At 44.5% G+C, this 22,138-nt stretch overlaps 1 protein-coding gene across 2 annotated transcripts in view; it reads left to right on the top strand.

Annotated features, from left to right (window-relative positions):
- Positions 1–22,138, top strand: part of ZFYVE1 (zinc finger FYVE-type containing 1) — a 44,819-nt gene that overhangs the window by 19,280 nt on the left and 3,401 nt on the right. For both annotated transcript variants that reach the window (XR_011465602.1, XM_070377590.1), the window contains exons 3-10: positions 2,108–2,612; positions 6,888–7,102; positions 15,997–16,103; positions 18,406–18,514; positions 19,065–19,162; positions 19,249–19,366; positions 20,751–20,921; positions 21,653–21,833. Coding sequence is in view for 1 of the 2 variants with exons in the window: in XM_070377590.1 (XP_070233691.1) it covers positions 2,108–2,612; positions 6,888–7,102; positions 15,997–16,103; positions 18,406–18,514; positions 19,065–19,162; positions 19,249–19,366; positions 20,751–20,921; positions 21,653–21,833 (1,504 nt within the window). In the remaining variant the exon portion in view is untranslated. The remainder of the gene's footprint in view (positions 1–2,107; positions 2,613–6,887; positions 7,103–15,996; positions 16,104–18,405; positions 18,515–19,064; positions 19,163–19,248; positions 19,367–20,750; positions 20,922–21,652; positions 21,834–22,138) is intronic.

Below are 22,138 nucleotides of genomic sequence, written 5' to 3' on the forward strand. Positions count from 1 at the left end.
AGCTGGAGTAGAACACCGTGTGTTTGAATTAGGAGCTTTGACCCTGGGGATTTGTGTTCTGAGAGTTACAGGCCCCTGAGCATCTTCCTGGAACTCCAGTCTGGGATCTATCTCACTGACGCCAGCGCCCTTCCTTCCTGGCCTGACTTTTTTTTTTAATTTCGTCACGGCACACATGTTTTCTCTGTTTGTGGCGTGAGCTTCTCGTACTGTGGAGCGTGGGCGCTAGAGCTCACAGGCTTAGTAGTTGTGGCGCTTGGGCTCACTTGCCCTGTGGCATGTGGGATCTTAGCTCCTTGTTTAGGAACCTGCATCAGCTGCACTGGAAGGCAGATTCTTAACCACTGGACCACCAGGGAAGTCTCGTGGCCTGACTTCTTATAAGGACTGCAGTGTTTTTAAACTGTAAACGGAGGAATTATGGATAGATGGAGTTTGACTAGTAAGTTGTTCTTTGTTTTTTAATAGTCTTACTTAGATGTAAGTCACATACCATGTATTTATCATCCTTTTAAAATATACAACTCAGTGCTTTCAGTATATTCATAACGTGTGGCCCTTAGTACTAAGTCCTTAGCATTTTCATCAACCCAAATAGGAACCCTGTACCCACTACCAGTCACTCCCTATTTTCTGCTTCCCTTCACCCCTGGCAGCCACTGATACATATTCTATCTCTATGAGCTGACCTATTGTGGACATTTCATATAAAAGGAATTATATAATATGTAACATTTTGTGTCTGGCTTCTTTCACTTAATATAATATTTTCAACGTTCATCCATGTTGTAGCATATATCAGTACTTTTTATAGTTGGATAATATTCAGTCATTGTATAAATATACCGCATTTTGTATATTCACTCATCAGTTGACGGACACATGGGTTGTTTCCATCTTTCACTGTTATGAATAAGGCTGCTGTGAAGATTCATGTTCAAGTTCTGTATGGATGAATGTTTCTAATTCTCTTGGTTTATACCTCGGAGTAGAGCTCCTGAGACATTTGGTAACTCTGTGTTTCACTTTCTGAGAAACTGCCATGCTGTTTTCTAGAGTGGCTGTGCATTGTGCATTCTCATCAGCAGCGTTTGAACATTGAAGTTTCACTGTATTCTCACCAGAACTTGCCATTATCTTTTTGATCATAGCCATCCTAGTGGGTGTGAAGGGATATCTTGTTGTGGTTGGTTAGCATTTCCCTGATGACTATGGTGTTGAGCATCTTTTCATGTGCTTATTGATAATTGAATGTCTTCTTTGGAGAAATGTCTGTTCAAATTGTTTGCTTAATATTTGATTAGGTTATTTTTTCCTTACTGAGTTGTAAGAATTATTTACATATTCTAGACCATTAGTCCCTTATCAGATATGTGGTTTGCAAATATTTTCCCCCGTTCTTTGGATTGTCTTTTCATCTAATGGTATCCTTTGCAGAATAGAAGTTTTTAATTTTGATGAAGTCCATTTTATCCATTTTTTTCTTTTGTTGTATTGATTTTAGTGTCATATCTAAGAAGACATTGCCTAATCCACGGTTGCAAAATTTCCTCCTATGCTTTCTTTTAAGAGTTTATAGTTTTAACATTTTTATGACCATTAAGTTCTTATATACTGACTGAGGCTTTCAAAGTTCCTGTTAGCTGTTTGCTAGGGGTAAGTGTCAGAGAAGGCAATGGCATCCCACCCCAGTACTCTTGCCTGGAAAATCCCATGGATGGAGGAGTCTGGTAGGCTGCAGTCCATGGGGTCTCTAAGAGTTGGACACGACTGAGCAACTTCACTTTCACGCATTGGAGAAGGAAATGGCAACCCACTCCAGTGTTCTTCCCTGGAGAATCCCAGGGACAAGGGGAGCCTGGTGGGCTGCCGTCTATGGGGTCGCACAGAGTTGGACACGACTGAAGCGACTTAGCAGCAGCAGCAGCAGGGGTAAGTGTTGGGTGAGAGGCTATTATCCTGGGACTTCTTTTCCTTGTCACATTGACAAGTCAATCGAGGAGCCCTGGCAAGCACTTAATTCTTGCAGGTGTTTCTAGCTATTTTGCAGTTTTTGTATTTCATTGTCTTTCCCCTCCCCTCTCCCCCCCTCCCCTTTTTTGGGAAGGTAACGAATGAAGAGGACTTCATTAGGAAATTGGACTGCAAACCTGATCAGCATCTGAAAGTGGTTTCCATTTTCGGAAATACTGGGGATGGGAAGTCTCATACCCTCAACCACACTTTCTTCTATGGCCGAGAAGTCTTCAAAACCTCCCCTGCCCAGGAGTCCTGCACTGTGGGAGTGTGGGCAGCATATGACCCAGTCCACAAAGTAGCCGTGATAGACACGGAAGGGCTCTTGGGAGCTACAGTGAATCTAAGCCAGAGAACACGGCTGCTGCTTAAGGTCCTGGCCATCTCAGACCTCGTCATCTATCGAACTCATGCAGACCGACTGCACAATGACCTCTTCAAGTTCCTTGGGGATGCCTCAGAAGCTTATTTGAAACATTTCACTAAGGAGCTCAAGGCTACCACTGCCCGCTGTGGCCTGGATGTCCCCTTGTCCACCTTGGGCCCTGCTGTTATCATTTTCCATGAGACTGTGCACACCCAGCTGCTGGGCTCTGGTAAGTAGATGGGGTTCGGTTGTCATACTTTGACCTTTCTGGGTACACTGGGCTGCAGTAGTGACTTGGTGGCGGTACATTGCCCAGAAAAATTTCTGCCTGGGCAAGACATAAGGAAGTGTTTCAAGAAGGACGACATGATCAACCATGTCAGAATCTGCTCATGGGCAGGATGAGGATTGAGAATTGCTGATTGGCTTTGGCGATATAGAGGGCCCTGGTGATCTGGGTAAGACCGTTTCCCAGGGATGGTGGGCCTGAAAGCCTGATCAGAGTGGGATCAAGAAAAGAGAAGGAAAAAACTTAAGGTAGTATATTGATCTCTTTCTTCTATAAAGGGAAGCAGGTAAGTGACAGCAGGAGGCTAATGTGGGATTTCAAGTTTTCCCTTTATTGAACTTTAAGACGCGAGGTATTGCAGATACTTGGGTATGGCTGGGAATGATTCACTAGAGCAGGAGTGATGCACAGGTGGAGGGCTGACCTTAGGAATGTGGACGGCTCATCTGTAACAACAGGAGAGAAGGGAGATTATATGGACACGATTACAGGTAAGTAGGTAGGTGTGGTGGAAGGTGTCTTCTTGTTTCTGTTTTCTTAGAGAAATAGGAAGCAAGAGCATCGCCCGAGTGGGAGGGTGAGGGAGCAGGTGCGACAGTGATTGGATGCAGTGGGGGCAATAGTGTTGGCTCCAAAAACAGTTTCATTATGAACGTTCGTTTAGTTAACAAAGTTTATTAAGTGCACAAGGTCACATGCTGACTGCCAGGACCCCAAACTGAAAAGAAAACCAATTCCCACCCTCGAATAGCTGGTAGTCTAGTTGGAGAGGCCACATGTGTTCCATTCCGTGGTGGGTGTCGCTCCTGGAGCTGTGAGTGTGCAGAAGAGGGACACTGTACACATCTTTGTAGGAAAGAGGAGGTGACATTTGAACTTTAGAGACTGGCTAAACAGAGGAGGGGAGGAAGGATGGTCTAGGAAGATGAACCTGTAGTGGTTTGAAGGAGCTTATTGTGTTCAGGGAACTGTAGGTATTTGTACACTGAGTTCCTGGATTCTGTTCCTGCCCATTTCAATGCATTCTCCTCAAAGGATGGGGAGTGATGTTTTTTAAAAGCTTAATTTATACTTTAGGTCATGTCATACTCCTGCTTCCAACCTGTCAATGGCTTTCCATTACATCAGGATACAATCTAAACTCCTAATTATAGTGTCCTCACTCCTGCCTCTGTCTCTGAACTCTGCTTACCCCTTTCACTCCCTCCACTAGCTATACCAGACTTTTCTCTGTTCCCATCTTTGTACATGCTACTCTGTCTACCTGGAACACACTTTCCTCCAGCCAGCCATCCTCTTTCAGATTCAGCTCAACTCTCAGCCCTTTGGAGCCTTTGCCAAGTGTCTCCTTTAAAATGGTCCTTCCTGCACCCTGGTGGTCCTGTCTTGTTAGATCACCCTGTTCATGTTCATCAGGGCAGCTGTCGCTCTCCGAAATCATCCTGTTTGTTTGCTTACTGGTTTTTGATCTTTTCCCCTTGGAATGGAAACTCCAGGAAGGCAGGAACCTTGCCTGTCTTATTCACTGCTGCCTTTGAAGAGCCTGGGTGAGTGCTTGGCGCACAGGAGGCTGTCATCAGGTACTTGCTGAATGAAGAGGCTCAGTGTTTCTGAGGCTTAGATTGTGTGGGAGGGAATAGTGGACACAGTCAGGGATCAGATCATGCATGGATGGCCTTGATTTAGGTCTCAAGTATGACAAGATCCCTTGAAGGATTTTAAGTAGGGAGTTAATGTGATCAGATCTGTATTTTCAAAAAGATCCCCCACGGCCTGTTGCAGGATGAACTAGAGAGGCACGTGTAGAGGCAGGGAGGTGGCCAGGAGCTTATCACAGTACTAGGTGAGGAGTGATGGGGCCTGAGCCAGGGCAGGGCAGCAGGTGGGGAGTGGACAGACTGGGACCCTATTAAGGAGTTAGAATCCGAAGGATCTGGGTCTAGGATACCTCCCGTGATTAGCATTTTTATGCCACTTTGGATCTTCACAGCTTTGGTGAGGGGAAGGTCTAATTTCCTGTTCAGGGTTTTGAAATAACCAGCCTTTCAAAGTAACTTTTTTTTCCATAGGCTTTACTTAAAAAAAAAAAAAAAACAATCTTCTTTATTTTTGGCTGTGCTACATCTTTGCCGCTGCATGGGCTTTTCTCTAGATGCAGCTTGCGGGGGCTGCTCTCTAGTTGCAGTGTGCAGGCTTCTCGTTGCAGTGGCTTCTCCTCTTTCGGAGCACAGGCTCTAGGGCGTGAGGGCCTCCGTAGATGCGGCTTGCGGGTTCTAGAGCACAGGCTCAGTAGTTGTGGCGCATAGGCTCAGACACTCTGCAGCATGTGGGATCTTCCCGGAACAGGAATCGAACCTGTGTCTCCTGCGTTGGCAGATGAATTCTTCACCACTAAGCCATCAGGGAAACGCCCCTGCTTTTTTTCTTTTGCTTTATGCCTTGCACTATGCTAGGTGCTTGTTTGTTTGTTTTTTTTAAATAAAAGCTGAATAACAAAGATAACATTTTTTTCCTTAAATTTTTAAACATTTTTATTTTTTTGCCTGTGTCACACAGTATATGGAATCTTAGTCCCCTGACTAGGGATCAAACCTGTACCCTCTCCAGTGAAAGTACAGAGTCTTAACCACTGGCCCACCAGGAAAGTCCCAACATTTTCTTAAAATAAATGCAGACTTAATGTTTCTTTGTTACTCAGCTCAATCAACAGCAGCTATGTTTTACAAATGAAGAAACTGAACTCAGAGAGCTTAGGTTATGTAACCAAGGAGTTTCCAGCTAGTAAGCTGCAAAATTGGGAGTCTGAATCCAGAGTTGTTTGTGGATCCAGAACTCTGGCTACTTCTCTTTGATGACTGTACCTTTAAATTGAGCTAAAGCCATATTTCCAGTGTTTAATTGGAATGATTTTTTGTTGTTAAAATATTAAAGGAAATTATGCTATATGACTCAGGGAACTCAACCCGGGGCTTGGTCACAACCTAGAGGGGTGGGATGGGGAGGGACGTGGGAGGGAATGTTCAAGTGGGAGGGGACATAGGTAAACCTATGGCTGATTCATGTTGATGTTTGGTAGGAATTAACACAATCCTTCAATTTAAAAAAATAAATTTTAAAAACAACATAATCCTTTGTCAGCACAGAATCTAGTTTCTAAAGAATAAAATAATTTAGGTTTTAAAAAAAATATTAAAGGAAATTAAAACCAAAAGTCCGTCCAAGTTTTATCTCCAAAATGATTATTGAATCTGTTTATACTGCTGCTCCCTAAATTTCTGGATAAATGTTAGATAAACTACGGGAAGGCTGATACCTTCACACAATGGCAGTTGTCTGCAACTTCACCAGCATAAGATCAGCACTTCCAGAGAAGCTATTTATTTTAAATGCTCACTAGAAGGTGACTGGTGAAATCCATCCATAGGATGAAAGACTTATGTAGCTGTTAAAAAGAAGGAGATGTCTCCTCACAGTGTATCAAGTGTCCAAGGACACACGCTTACCGTATGTTGTTAAGTGATGAAAGCAAGTTGCACGTATGTGTTGGGAATTATGTAGGAAAGAAAGTCTGAAAGGGTAATCACTGGACTGTAGTTCCCTTTGAAGAGTAGGAGGGAGCAGAGGACCTACGTTTCTTTCCTTTTATGCTTTGACATGTTTGGATTTTTTACAATAAGCACACTAAAAAACAAAAAGACACTTCTAGTTAAAAATCCATCTTGTAAGGCAGGGGACTCTGGTTTGATCTCTGGTTGGGCAACTGAAACCCCCACATGCTGTGGAGCAGCTAAGCCCTCGTGCCGCAACTAGAGAACCCGTGAGCCACAATGGAGATCCCTCATGATGCAGCTTAGACCTGCTGCAGCCATTAAATAAATAAATATTAAAATTAAATAAATGACTCTCTCTTTTTTTTTTAAGTTACTTCCTTGAAGTGTAACACACATACCAAAAAGTGCACAGTATATCAGAAGTGTATCCCTGAGCACTTTCACAAGCTGAGGGTACCTGTCACTTCAATACCAGGCCCCACTTTACAGAAACCCCTGCTCGTGCTTCCTTCTAGGCAGTTCCTTCCATCCTGACTTCCAACAGCATGGAGCAGTTCTGCCTGTTTATGTACTTTTATATTTACGGAGTTGCACCACATATTCCTTTTATAATGAAAGACAGGAGACTTAAGAAAGGCCCCTGTTCACACACCTGTTTCCACAGATCACCCCTCTGAGGTGCCAGAGAAGCTCATCCAGGACCGGTTCCGGAAGCTGGGCCGCTTCCCGGAAGCCTTCAGTTCCATTCACTACAAGGGGACGAGGACCTACAACCCTCCCACTGACTTTTCTGGGCTTCGGCGTGCTCTGGAGCAGCAGCTGGAGAACAATACCACCCGTTCTCCCCGGCACCCCGGCGTCATCTTCAAAGCCCTGAAGGTCAGTTGGTTTCTGGCCTGAGTGCTTCTCACTGGGGCACCAGTGGGTGGTTAGGACACTCAGTTCTCCAGCTTCTGTTGGTGCTGGTGATTAGAAACCTGGGCCGCAAAGAGAGGATCTGTGAAAGGAAGGGCATGAGTGCAGTGTGTTACCTGTTGAATGGTGTCCTCTTGCCAGGAACATGAATCTTGGATGATAATTAAAAGGTCCTCATCTTGGAGAAAAACCTTATTTTACCATTCTTTATAATAAAGACATCAACTCAGTTCCTGCCAAGACTGCTTCTGTTTTAAGGTTTACTTTGTATACGCCCCTGTGTTACCATGCCTGCAGGCGGAGGACAGAGGAGCAGGGAGGGAACAGGGTCTTTGGAGCAGTGCTGGGAGTGTGGGATTTGGAGAAAGGACACTGTTGACAGGAAGACTTGAGCTAGGGATTTGAGGGTGCTCTGAGGGTTAGGGCATAGAGCCCGAGACCGGAGGAGATAGGAGAACCGGTTTCCATAAAGCTAGGCTGGCCTGTTTGACCCAGGAACAGACTTTGGGCATATGCTGATTTGCTTCATCCATGGAGTCTAAAAGGTTTGCGGTGGGACACAGTGTAAGCAATTTCTGCATCTGGGTAAACTGTATATGGAAGTTTGTTATACTATTTTTGCAACTTTTCTACAGGTTTGAAATTACATCAAAATGAAAAGTTAAAAAAAACAAGAGAAGGGAATGAAAAGTTACTACTCAGACAAGTTTATGGTTTTTGCATAGTGGTTACTAAAGGCTGTGTTTAGTAACCTCACAAAATTCATATCTTGAAATACTTTAATGCCCAATTAGTATACATGTACTAGTATACATACATATCCAGGGGTTTGGGAGGTGACTGGGTCATCAGAATGGAACCCTCTTGAGTGTCTTTAGCACCCTTACAAATGGAGCCCCAGAAAGCTCCCTTCCACCAAGTGAGGACACTGAGAAGGCACCATCTGTCAACCAGAAGGCAGACCCCCGCTTGGAGGCTGCCATGCTGCACCCTCATCTTGGATTTCCAGCCTACAGGACTGTGGCGAATAAATTTCTGTCATTTATAAGCTTCCCAGTCTGTGGTATCTCATTATAGTATCCTGATTGGACTAGAAAAACTTGGGACTCTGGAGTCAGACAGAGTTGTGTTGGGATCCCAGTTCTGCCATTTACCTGTTGCTTGGTCTTAGGAAATTTGTTCGTTCATCCATTCAACAAATAAATGAGTGGATCTCTGTGTCAGAGTTTGAGGTGCTGGAAATAACCGTGGAGAATAAGATAGACACCAGTGTTTGCCCTTATAGTATACTTCTTCAAGGGCTTCCCAGGTGACTCCGTGGTAAAGAATCTGCCTACCAGTGCAGAAGATGACGAGTTCGATCCCTGGGTCGGGAAGATCCTCTGGAGGAGGAAACGGCAACCCATTCCGATATTCTTGCCTGGAAAATCCCAGAGAGAGAGGAGCCTGGTAGGCTAGAGTCCATGGGGTCACAGAGTCGGACACGACTGACCACACATGTCCTTGTAATGGCTTAGAGGTAGTCAGGTGGAAGATTACACCCAAATATTGGGAACATTCTTAAATGCAGGCTGAATCCGTACTACGTTATACAAAGGGCTGTAAAATCTGATCCTTAAGACTATTGACAACTAGGCCAATGGCTGCATTATAGAGTTCCTTAGGTTTTCTCAAAGTTAACCTGCTTAGTGTTTGCAGAAGCCCTTCAGGGACACCAGGTGCCGTGAGCAGTAAGTAACCTGTGCTCAGAGTTCTTGGATGCCCTCCTCCAGGCCGGTTTGTCAGGTCCCTTTCTGCTGTTGTTGTTGTCACATTGTGTTTTTACGAGGTGATATGATTCATGAAGCTTTCTGTGATTAAAAAGAGCCTGGTCAGCTGGAATTTTGAGGACTCTTGGTAACCGTTGGCCTCAAGAGTTTACCTGGATCTTGTATTTCCTGTTCTCTGAGGCAGGCTGTGTGCTGTACTGAGGTGTGGGCCCACAGCTCTGTCCATGGGATGGAGTTACCTGTTTAAGCTTGTGCTTCGGGCTCTCCTCAGGGAACTCTGGGGTCTTGCAACTTGTTCAGATCCTTGAAAAAATTGTTTTGTCTTTTTCTGGTTGTTTTTAATCTTCTTTAAATTAGAAGTTGTTCATTCTCTGATAATCATGCTTAGAGAAAGCTACCTTTAAGGTCTGCATTAGGCAAATTGACCTAGGAGAGGTGTATTGCTATTAAAATACTCTTAACAGAAGTCTTCATAGTTCAAAGCAGTGTATAATATAATGGCCATTTATTTTTGTCCACTTATTTTTTGTTTTATGTTGTATTTTTTTTCTTTTAAGGTGGCCTTGCATTCTTTTTTGGAACAAAAGAGTAGGGATGGTCATAAACAGATAAATTATCAGTGCCAAAATAGCTTGTTTGACTTTCTGTTTCTCCCATTTTTTTCTTTCTCTACTGGTATTTATTCTTCACCTTGTCCAGTGCCTTACTGACTCCCTGAAGAAACACTTCAAGAAGCCTTGGGATATATTCTAGTATGATTTATATGATTTTGTTTCCTCTGTGATTTTCTCTTTATTTTACATAAGATACACAGGAATATTGTTAGGAAAAAAATGTATAAACCTTTTGGGAAAATTGGGAGGCACTGTGTGCACTGTGAGGCAAGACTGTGATGGCCAAAAAAAGAAATCGCAACCCTCTAGCAAGACCACCACTGTGCAAGGGTGAACACTGACAGGTTAGGCAATAAAATGTCAAAAAGGATATGAAGCACTGTAAACTTTTACAAACTTCTGGTTGAGGTAAAATTAGTATAGCCACTTTGAAATGCAGTAGTATAAAGAAATGCATAATATATATTCCAACCATGTCATTTCTAGAAACTGGCCATAAAGCAACTCTTCCACAGGAACACAGAGACCTATATGAGGATGTTAATGGCAACAGCCTTGTAATAGCAAAGAAAAAAGCAAACTAAGTGTGCAAAAAATAGATAAATGGGGCATTATATGATTCTTTGCTACTTATTTTAGAAAGAGAACTGGGGTTGTGATGTATCTATGTGCCTTATATACTTTGCTTTTTTTTTATGGAGTGTTGAAGCCTAGCATTTTTTCCATGCTATTAAATATCCTATAAAACCATGTTTTTTTAAAAATAGCTGCATGCTTTTTCATTTATATGGATGGATCATTTTTTATATGTAGTAGTTCTGCCCTTATTTTAATAGTACTTTCCATTTTTCCTTATATTTTCTGAGTACCTAAAGGTATTGCCCCGGAGAAGGCAATGGCACCCCACTCCAGTCCTCTTGCCTGAAAAATGCCATGGATGGAAGAGCCTGGTGGGCTGCAGTCCATGGGGTCACTCAGAGTCGGACACGACTGAGCGACTTCACTTTCCCTTTTCACTTTCATGCACTGAGAAGGAGGAAATGGCAACCCACTCCAGTGTTCTTGCCTGGAGAATCCCAGGGACAGGGGAGCCTGGTGGGTTGCCGTCTCAGGGGTCGCACAGAGTCGGACACGACTGACGCGACTTAGCAGCAGCAAAGGTGTTGCCCACATTCTGCCTAATTCCTTCAGGTAAATTGCAGCTCCCATTGCTGCTGGCCAACCTTTCTGTGGAGTGTTTACTGATGTCATGTTCTGTGCTCTGCACTGACGTGTATTTTTCATGTTATCCTCATACCAACTCTGAGGTTGAGAAACAGAGGCACAGAGAGGTATGCTAATTTGCCCGAGATGGCTTGTCTAGTGAGTGGTGGAGAATTTGTTTTTTTAATATTCATTTATTTATTTGGCTGGGCCAGGTCTTAGTTTGCAGCCTAGCACTCGGGATCTTCAGTCTTTGTTGTGGCACGTGGGATTGTTTTTAGTTGCAGCATGTGGGATCTAGTTCCCGACGAGGGATTGAACCCAGGCCCCCTGCATGGGGAGCGCAGAGTCTCAGCCACTGGACCACCAGGGACGTTCCAGTGGTGGGGATTTGAACCTGGTAGTCTGGCTCCCAAGTCTGTGCCTTTAAACCCTGGGCTGTATTCCTTCTCAGTAGTTACTCGACTTTTAAGAAGGTCAGAAGATGGGTCGTCTTTAAAGGTTCCTGATGCATACTGCCAGTTGCCTTTACAAAGGACATTCTTATAAGTTGTATTTGAGTGTTTGGTTACTTTAAAAAGTTATTTTTTAAATTGTAAAAGCAATGTGTGTTTGTAATGAACAATTGAAATAGTACAGATTCAAATAGTACAATCCAATAGTAAGGTATGACTTGAATCCTTTCACTCCTGTCCCCCTCACTGTATGATAACTGTTATAATACTTTCTGACATACACTTCCAGAAATTTTTGGTGCTGCTTCGGTGCATACAGAAATATATGTATGTAATGTTTGTATACATTTTCTCCCTAAATAAGTCAGATCATAGAGAAGTTAAATCTTTTTTTCCTTCCTCATATTCTTTTCCTGTTCATTATTAAACAGGAAATGTGATTAATGAGCAAGATTGAGGAGTTGTAGAATGTGTGTGTGTGTGAGCATGTGTGTGTGTATGAGACCTTCAGTCACTTTCTGCTCTAGCGACTTGCCCGTGTGTTTCCCATTCATTCTGCTGATCTAGTCACTCTTCCTGCCATTTAGCCTCTTTGTGGTCCAAGCCCCAGTTCCTTTTCTCCAGGGGAATTTTTCTCACTTCTTAACCTCTCACTTGTTTGCTCAGTTTCCACAGTAGCAACAGCTCAGATACCTACCAGCAGAGCATATTCTCACTGATGAAGTAAGTCTGTTTAAAGAAAAGAGATGCTCAGGTCCCTATTGACCAAGGAAGTTGAATATTGAATTAACTGTTGTTGCCTGTATTTACAGTTATGAATAATGGAGAGAACCATTTTAAGGTTGGATTCTTACAGGTTTTATGTAATACCTCCTTTAGCCTCCGATCTCTAAATGTAGGAACTCTGACTCTCTAATTCTGTCATATCAGGAAGCACCTATTAAGTATTTACGAAGTTATTATATATTTGGGGGGGGAGGTGGCATCGTGGATTACATAAGAGTCTCCATTTTGAATCAGAAAATTCACTGCTAGCCTTTGATGACTGGAGTGAAACTTACAGGTTAGATAGTAAGAGCTGTACTGTTGTCAAGGCAACTAAAGTTCAAGATCATCTAGTCTCCAGGCAGCCTTTTCCAGACTGACCTCAAATACTTTCCCAAGCTTTCTCAGGAAAGGTCCTTCCCTGCCTCTTATGGCTTTGGGGCCTCAGGAGGGAGGGAGCCCAAGAAACCCTGGAATGATGTGAGGCTTGACATTCTTGAAAGAGATGAAGTATATGGATTAGGTGGTAATGTTCACACTGGAAAGAAACAGGTTATAGAGGAAGGAAGACAGTGTCTCCTTACCCTTGTATCTAAAACACATGAGCATCAAGCTTTTTTTAACAGTTATTGTTATGTTTCCATACTTTTTTTTTGGCCGCATCATCCAGCATGCGGAATCTTAGTTCCCTGACCAGGGATCAGACCTGTACCCCCTGTAAGGGGTGTGTGGAGTCTTAGCCATTGGACTGCCAGGGAAGTCCTATTCCCATACTCTTGATTCATGTAAGTCCTCCTGATGCTTGTCAAGGTCTGATTCATTACTGACTGCCGGCTCTTCGGTGAGTTGTGAGAGAAATACGATGCTTGTGTTACCAGCATTTGAGAGGATGGGTGGCCAGCATCTGAAGAGGTGAGGCTGGTTGGTCTTGGAGTTCTCTTTCTGATGTCATAAGAAGTTACTGTTGCCTTGGCAAACGTAAGCCAACAGTTGTCTAGGGCCGGTGACAATGGAGGTTCTATGGGGATTTGTCTCATGGTGATCAGGCTGCAGATTGTTTCATGCTAAGCCTTGAGATATTTAGAAATGTCCTCATTTTTCTGAAGATCTTCCAGAGAAGTGAATCAGGCCACTTGAGTTTGGAACAGAAAAAACCTTATGCTGTCACTGTTATTGGGCTGCAATTTTACATTTACTGGGGAGTGGCATGCCTTCTGAGTTCAACCCAGCTGTTGGATTCATGCTAAATTTGATATTTTTCCTAAGAAAAAGTATTACTTAGGTTATCCTTTCAGTTACCTATTTAAAAGAGAAACCGAGGGCTAAAAATGCTCTTCTTTGGGTTTCATTATACATCTTTAGTAGCTTCTGCGTTCCTTTTTTAGCTCTCTTTTTTTTCTTTCTTATTTTAACACTGCATTTGGTACTTAAGCATCTTTTTGCAGCTAAATATTCACCCACAAATGCAACCAGCCATGAAGACCAGGGAGCTGTCATGGAAAGGAGAGAAGCTCTTATATCCCTTCTGTTAGCTGGATCAGTTGGTGAGGGTATCTGAAGGATAAAATTAAAGAATTCTCAGCATAAAAAATAAAAATATTAATCGTGGCAGCTCACGGTTTCTGAGCTCTCAATCTATGCCATGTGCTCTATGGAGTAACTTCATTTGATCTCACAGTGTAATCCATGGAGACCCCTGCTCCAATAGCCACCCCCATTTTACAGATAAGGAAATTGAGGCACTTGAAGAGCTACCAACTACAGGCTGAAATAATTTTTTGTGGGGGGTCCTCACATTTATGCAAATTTTCCATTTGGTTTCATGCTATACCCAAGTTTATTTTTTAAGTAAAAATAACTTCCTGGGACTTCCCTGGTGGTCCAGTGGTTAAGATTCTGTGCTTTCACTGCAAGGGGCATGGGTTCAATTCCTGGTCGGGGAACTAAGATCCTGTATACCACGTGGTGTGGCTAAAAAATAAAGCAAAAACTTCCTCCCCAAATCTTTCAGTAAATTGACACATTAGGAAGATGATTCTCTGTTTGCCCACCAGCTAGCCCCAGAAGGTTAGGCACACAGCTGTTTGAGAAACACAGCTGTGTGAGAAATACAGAAAGAGTTATCAGTGATTTGGCCAATCAGTGAGTAGTTAGGCATAAATTAGAGAGGCCTGTGGGCGTGGGATAAGACCTGGTGCAGAGGCAGGGCCAAGGTGAGGAGGAGAGGGTGGGTGGGTTGGCGTGTGCGTGGGGCTTGGTGTGCGTGGGGCTTGGTGCTGGGGCACTTCATTGCAGAGGTCCTAGTTGAGTACTTGTTAAGACGTGTGCTGGACTGAGAGGAGGATCCAGAGGTAGTACGTGCCTTTCTTAGTGTTTGTGATCTAGTCTGGGAGATCAGATACATATATCAGGCTTACAGCTTTGCCTCATCACTTACTACCTGGTTCCGATGTTGAGGACAGGAGGTGCTTAGAGAAGGCAGAGTGTGATCTTCCCAGAGTGGTTGGGAAGGCTGCATGGAAAAGGTGAGACCAAGGATAGGTCCTACTCAAAAGTAGGAGAGAGGAGGATGGTGTAGGCTTGACTCTGCTGGGTTTGCGTCTTGTTTATTCTCTTCAATATTCACATGTATATTCCTTTATAGTCTGTCTCCAAATCTTACTTGTTTTCCCTTAGTTACTTTTTACAAAATTACTACCAAGAGAAAAGGATGTATATGTATTAATCTTAGATTGTTTTTTTTGGTCCGAGTCAGAGATTGCCACTTGGTCAGCCGTCACTGGCAGGTCGTATTTTATGGGCATGTTCATTATCTTTGCAGGAGCTGAATTTGAATGCACATGGGTGAGTCCCACACCCTTAGTCTGACACATTCTTTGCCACTACTCTTGTCTTGAACACCTGACCTGACTCAACATTGAGAGCTTGTGCTTTTGAAAACAGTTGGTTTACAACTCAGGGTATTAGGCTTCATTGGGAAAAAGGAAAAGGAGTTTTAATAAATAAGTGTCCTTAAGCGAAATTCTGTTTAGAACTTGAGAATCTTAGTTTAGAACCTAACCTGCCCCTTTTCTGAATCTCATCTTAAAATTTCTTTCACCTTTTTACTAAAGAAAGTAGCATCTTGTCCTTCTGTTTTAAAGCTACTTTTATATCTCTTCCCCTGAGGAGTGCCTGGCTGCCACAGAAAGAGTCGAGACTTAGGAACTGTGAATATTTAATAATTTTTAAAGCCTAGAAAGCCTATTTATATTTAATTCATATGACTTTTTTCACTGCGTATGACTGAAGGGTTGGAGGGGGGAAAAAAAAAATCAGCCTGAAGAATACTTTCAATATAAAGTAGTGAACACAAAGAGTATTAAAAATGGAAGCTTCCTTTAAACATAAAAATTTCAGTCTGTTACTTCACATACCTTTATCTTTCTTCTTGGCATTTATTTTGACCGTTTGCTGTCTTTTAGGTTAGTTACTATAGTTGATAAAAAGGCTGCCAATACCTAGAATAATTCCTCCTTGCGTTTTGGCTGATAACCCTTTTTTGTACATAGAGATAGTTCTGTGGCCAGTAAACTCCAGTGAGTGTCTGTGGTTAGAACTGGTGGAGACGCCCAGAAAACTCCCAGCGCACTTCTGAGCTCTGTCTCCCTCCGACTTCAAGACAAGCCACCTTCTCAAGTATCGCTTTCTTTCCCAGCTTCACAAAGATGAAATGGGCATTCGTCAGTATCTGGTGGTTTTGAATGAACAGTGGAGTGTGTGACATGTTTATAACTTTCAAGGTCATTAGGAGAGAACAGTAATTTTGCTTCCTTCTGAGCTCTTGGGAAATGGGCCGGTTCTTTCTGAGGTTTCCTGTGGTGAGGATTGGTGTAAGTCAGGCCAAGAAGGTGGAGGTTAAGGAGCAGAAGTCGCTGGCTTCCCGCTTCTAGCCGCAGAACCGGTAAGAAATAAGCCAGCGGTGAGGGCGTGTTAGAAAGGCAGCCAGTGGAAGGCCCAGAGCTCCGAGCTCTCTGCTGAGGCCCTTCGCGTGTCACCTTCCCTCCGCGCAGGCTCTGAGTGACCGCTTCAGTGGTGAGATCCCCGATGACCAGATGGCACACAGCTCCTTTTTTCCAGACGAGTACTTCACCTGCTCCTCCCTGTGTCTCAGCTGCGGGTAAGTCCCCACTGTGGGAAAAGAGCCTCAGAACAGTGCTTCACAGACTTCCCTGTGCCTGCAGATCACGTGGGGTCTGCTTAAGTTAGACTGTGACTAAAGGATGGAGTGAGGCCTGAGATAGGGTATTCCAACAAGTTCCCTGGTGAGCCTAACGGTCCAAGGACCACACTTTGAGGTTGCAGGGGATTACAGGACACATGGTTACGAAGAATTCCCTGAAGATTCCAACCGGTTTAGATGTGAAATTGACTGGTTTGAGTAACTTTCACTGCAGAAAGCTTTCAGTTCAGTCTAGTCACTCAGTCGTGTCCGACTCTTTGCGACTCGATGGACTGCAGCACTCCAGGCTTCCCTGTCCATCAACAACTCCTGGAGCTTGCTGAAATTCATGTTCATCGAGTCGGTGATGCCATCCAACCATCTGTCATCCCCTTCTCCTCCTGCCTTTAGTCTTTCCAAGCGTCAGGGTCTTTTTCAATGAGTCAGTTCTTCATATCAGGGAGCCAAAGTATTGGAGCTCAGCATCAGTCCTTCCAATGAGTATTCAAGACTGATTTCCTTTAGGATTGACTGGTTTGATCTCCTTGCAGTCCAAGGGACTCTCAAGAGTCTTCTCCAGCACCACAGTTCAAAAGCATTTAGCACAGAAAGAAAAAGCACGGAAAGCTTTAGGTTGCCCGTGTTTCTGTGTTTCTCTTACCAGAGCTTTCAATTCTAGTCATTCCATCCATTCACTGTGCACAGCACTGGGGTAGGATCGGTCCTAGTGGATTCCTTTCATGATGAGGACAGACGCCTAGAGCACCTAGAATTATCCAGGGAGCTTTCCAAATGATTGAAAGGCTTTGCCTCCAGGGTTTCTCACTTACCAGATCTGGGGTGGTGCCTCAGCACGGGTGTGTTTAAAACGCTCCTCAGGTGATTCTGATGTGTAGCTGAGTTGAGAACATTGAGTTAGGGCAGTATTCTCAAACTTTATGTATGCATCGCCTCGGGCTTTTGTTAAATGCAGATTCAGAATCAGCAGGTCTCGGTGAGATTCTGTGTTTCCAGCCAGCTCCTGGGTGATGCTGCTGGTCCTTGGTTACAGGGGAAACAGCAGTGATTCTCAATTTTAGCATGCCTCAGGAAAACCTGAAGGACATGTTACAACAGGTAGTTGGGCCTTGCTCCCAGTTTCTGATTCAGTAGGTCTGACGTAGGGCCTGAGAATTTGCCCTTCTGCTAAGTTCCCGGGTGATACTGATGTTGCTGAATGGGGACCGCACATTGAGGCTCACTGGATTAATTTGAACTGTTGATAGCTACTCAGTCACAGGCCAGTGACTTGTTGGATGGAGCCTGGGGGTTTAAATGCAGTGTGTCAGGGTCAGATTGCAGACTCTGTCTTGTAGACACTGGCCCACCTCTCCACTGCTTTCATCACTTCATCATCTAATCCTGTCCTCCACATTTGCCCATACGGGGGAGACCTGAGCCTTTTCTGTAATGAATTGCCTTTTTGCATTGATCCCTATAGGCCACCTCCTGGGCCACCATATTTGCTCTGAGTTTGTAACAAGGACGTGGTTCTTGGATTATACAGACTGCGCCAGGGAGGACTGAGGCTTGTCTTAGAGAGGAAAGAGGGATGTTAGTTGCCAGTGTGACTTCCTTTAGCGGGCCCCGTGAGCCCAGCAAGAGAGGCTTAGGCTCTGTTGGATCATCATCACTTTTCCATTCTAACTGTGCCTCACCAGGGTTTCCAGAGCTTTCCCTTCTCTCATAGTGAAATTCTAAAGTCCTGGTCCCTGGTTTTGCGTTGTCAGGAGAGCAGAGCTCACTGTTCATTTGGAAGGTTTTCTTGTTCAGCTTAAGCCTCCTCTTAATGTATTGTCAAAATTTGAGGGTCAATTTTTGTTTTGCATCTTGGCAGCCTGTTCTGATTAAACTTCTTATTTCATGCTGTTTGGATGTTTGAGTTCCCTGAAGGCTGTTCAGGTTTTATCTCTCATCAAGGTGCTGTCTGCTGGCTCCTCCATTCCTACTGAGGGACCTGGTGGTTTTCCAAGAAGAGATACCCTTTTGGCCCTTTTTCCTCATGCAAGAGTAATAGGTGCACTACCTGTGTAGCACTGTTGATTGCAAGTATGAGAGAGGCCCTTAGTTTCCAAAACAAACTGCTGTCTCTCTGCTCTGTATTTGGGGCCCAATTAGTAACAGGGGGTCTAGTTTTGCCCTTGCATCTGGCTTAACGCTTGTGCGTAAGCGGCCCTGGCTCCTTTTAGCAGCTTCATGTCAGCTTTGGTGCCTCCCTCAGGGCTGGATGTAAGAACAGCATGAATCACGGGAAAGAAGGGGTACCTCATGAAGCCAAGAGCCGCTGCAGATATTCCCACCAGTATGACAACCGGGTTTTCACCTGCAAGGTGAGTCCTCCCAACCTCTCCTCCAGCAGCTGGCTTGCTGGCCACACTCCCCTCTTGGAAGACTGGCTTAGGACCAGTCTTGACTGTTACCAAAGTATTTGATATTCAAATTGAGTCTATCTGAAACTTCTCTCCAGCTCCAGCCATTAAAAACTCACATGTCTGTTGCCAGGGGCCCCTTGGTTTATTTTTTTTAAGCTTAAACCTCCCCCCTTATCCTGTTGAGCCTGTATGCCGGGTTCATCTACATTGACTGTTTATTCCTAAGAGTGAAATTGCCCTTCAGAAACTTAGTTTGGATGAATTTCTCCTATGACAGTGATAGAATTTGTAGCTCAGTTTTGGGCCCCTGGGATGGGTACACATTCAGATCATAATCATTCAGGGCACTGACTTCTTTGGAGAAAGACTTTCCTCTGCTCTGCTAAAACCCAGGGTCCGTAAGCCCTCAGCAGGTCTGGTTTGCAGGCAGTGGGGCCAGACAGGGGTGTGGAGAGGCCAGGGGGTCTGGTGGACAGAACAGAAGCTGGCAGAGTGCTCCGTGTTTCAGGCCTGCTACGAGAGAGGCAATGAAGTCAGCGTGGTGCCCAAGACGGCTGCTTCCACTGACTCCCCCTGGATGGGTCTTGCAAAATATGCCTGGTCTGGGTGAGTTTCAGTGGCTGGCATTTGGGTCTGTTTGTCTCTCCAGGCCCCTGGTGTGGAGTTCCAGTATCTGTCTGCCTTCCTTGTAGGTACGTGATCGAATGTCCCAACTGTGGCGTGGTCTATCGTAGCCGGCAGTACTGGTTTGGGAACCAAGATCCTGTGGATACGGTGGTGCGGACAGAGATTGTGCACGTGTGGCCTGGAGTAAGAGCTGTTTTATTTTTCTGTTTTCTCTTCGGGTTGTCCAGTTATTCCTGTGTATGGGAAAGTGGAGCTTGTTTACAATGGTGGTTAACCATGAATTTCAATATGTTGGTGGTTTAGGAAGCTATGCTCTGGAGTGCCTTTTTTGTTCTAGACCGTTCATTTTTATCCCATTTCTTGCATAAATATTAGAAACACGACTTAAACTAAAAATTGATATATAAATTGCCTTAGCAAATAAAACTTTATCTTTTCATATTCTCCTCACTCATTTTCCATATGTATGTTTGTATAGATACAATTATAATTAACGTGCCACTTAACTGCTTTTTCTCATACCACAGTTTTGCTTTGTTTCCATATTGCTTTCACTTTTCATGATTTTCATTTGTAATCACTGTGTAATATTCTGTCTAATGTTAAAGTTTGATTTCCCCATTCTCTTCATTTTGAACATTCATGCTGTTTATGATTTTTTTATTATCAAAGAAAATGCTATCGTGACCATCTTCATGTAAGAAAGCCTTTTCTTTGTTTTGGAGTATATTCTTCTTGAAGTATATTCTAAGAAGTATAATCACTATGGACCTTTACTGTTTTTAAATTGGATTTTTTAATTCAAGATGTTGGAAAAACAAATCTATTTATGAGGCAGTGATACAGTGCTTTCATTCTGCATTAAACCACGATTCACACTTGGAATTACCCATCAATCACAGCACATCCAATGCCTTTTCCCTTCATGGAAGAAAGATAAGCGATTTTCTATGTGTTGTTTGCTTCAGTTGTGTCAGACTCTTTTCAACCCCATGGATTGTAGCCCACGAAGCTCCTCTGTCCATTGAATTCTCCAAAGCAAGAGTATTGGAGTGGGTAGTCATTGCCTTCTCTAGGGGATCTTCCCAACCTAGGGATTAAACCCTGGTCTCCTGCATCATAGGCAAATTCTTTATCATCTGAGCCACCAGGGAAGCTCTTTTCTATAAGGGACTTATTTTACTTGGTGGTGTTCCCCTTTCTGGGTGATTCCTAAAGCAACAGATCCTAACCCAGCCTGGGGTGGGGAACCTCTTGGAGGAGGTGTCCTCTTTATAGGATTATTTATTTCCTGGGTTGTATATCTCACAAGCAGAGTAAGTTCTGAATTGAACAGTTGTGGACCAAGTCCTGTGGTCATCTTGAAGAGTAGTATCAGCAATGACTCATAGGGTGTGATGTTGCTTAGAAGCCATAGGGATTCTGATCTGACCCTGCTCTTCTCTGCCAGGGAATCTGTGGTTCTGAGTTGGCTGTGATGGGTATGTAACTCACCTAAGACCCCTCTCCCTCCTTCCCTTTACTCCCGTCACTCAGAACATGATGGGAGCCTGTGTTTTCATTTCAGACTGATGGATTTCTGAAGGACAACAACAACGCTGCCCAGCGCCTCTTGGACGGGATGAACTTCATGGCTCAGTCGGTGTCTGAGCTTAGCCTTGGGCCCACCAAGGCTGTGACGTCCTGGCTGACAGACCAGATCGCCCCTGCCTACTGGAGGCCCAACTCCCAGATCCTGGTATGGTGGCAGGATCCCTGGCACAGCCCATTCTCCTTGTGTTGCTTCACCCTGCCCTTAGCTTGTTCTGCGAGGAAGGCTTGGAGTCTCTGTCCCAGCCAGATGAGCTTCCAGAGTGTGGGAAAGGGTGGGACACACCTAAGACAGCCAGTGTCCTCTTTGTCCGCTGATTTCCTGTGTTATTTTCTGAGTATTTCCCTTGTGGTGGATTTTAGTTCACTTTCCCACTAGAGCCAGTTGTTATTGGTCAAATGTCTGAGGTCATACCTATAGACTGTAGAGGAAAGGGAGCCTTTAGAGGTCATTTAGGGTCACCCCCAGCTTGATACACAAACCTCACGGCTCCCACATCAAGGGAGCCCCCAGATTTGGCCCAAACACTTGTGACAGGAAACCTGTTCCTCCTCAGCTTCCCAGAGGCTCATGAGAAGCTGTGAAAGAAACGAATCCTTGTTGCTTTTATGGCTGAAATTACATAGTCCTTTCTGAGATCCCTGTGACTCAGCGAGGTGGATGTGAGGTACCTTTCCAGCACTTCTTGGAAGAAAATGTTAATCACAGCTGTGCTTCAGTGAGGGTGTTCCATGTGGCTGGAGGTCTTAGGTCCCCTCTGTTGGGACCATCAGCATCCTGCCATCCTCAGATGATCCAAAAGACTCCCTGGGTTGACTTTCTCAGCTGAGCAGACATGAATGACACCTGCCTCTCTGTTTGTTTTGGGCTTGGAACAGAGCTGCAACAAATGTGCTACATCCTTTAAAGATAACGATACCAAGCATCACTGCCGGGCCTGTGGGGAGGGCTTCTGTGACAGCTGTTCATCCAAGACCCGGCCGGTGCCCGAGCGGGGCTGGGGCCCTGCGCCCGTGCGGGTGTGTGACAACTGCTATGAAGCCAGGAATTCCCAGTTAGGTAACGTGGGGCCCAGGAGCCGCAAGGTGGAGGGGACCTCTCCTTGGCACTGGGTGCTGGGAATGGGACCCTCACCTGCCCAACCCTGTTCCTCCCCGCCTCACTCTTTGAGAGCAGTCGCTCCCCTGGTCTTGCCCAGGCATCCTCTAAGCTCTTTGTTAACTGGGTCCTGGGGGCGCTGTTCCTTGGCTGGGGGAGGGTTAAAGCTGTCCTGTGTTTACCATAGGCTTAGACTGAATCTTCTCCTGGAGGAGGTTCTAGGTCATGCTCCTGGCCCACTGTAAAGGAAGGTTATGAAATAGCCC

Source organism: Bos mutus, chromosome 10, assembly GCF_027580195.1.
Source record: "Bos mutus isolate GX-2022 chromosome 10, NWIPB_WYAK_1.1, whole genome shotgun sequence".
In the NCBI taxonomy this organism is placed as follows: domain Eukaryota; kingdom Metazoa; phylum Chordata; class Mammalia; order Artiodactyla; family Bovidae; genus Bos; species Bos mutus.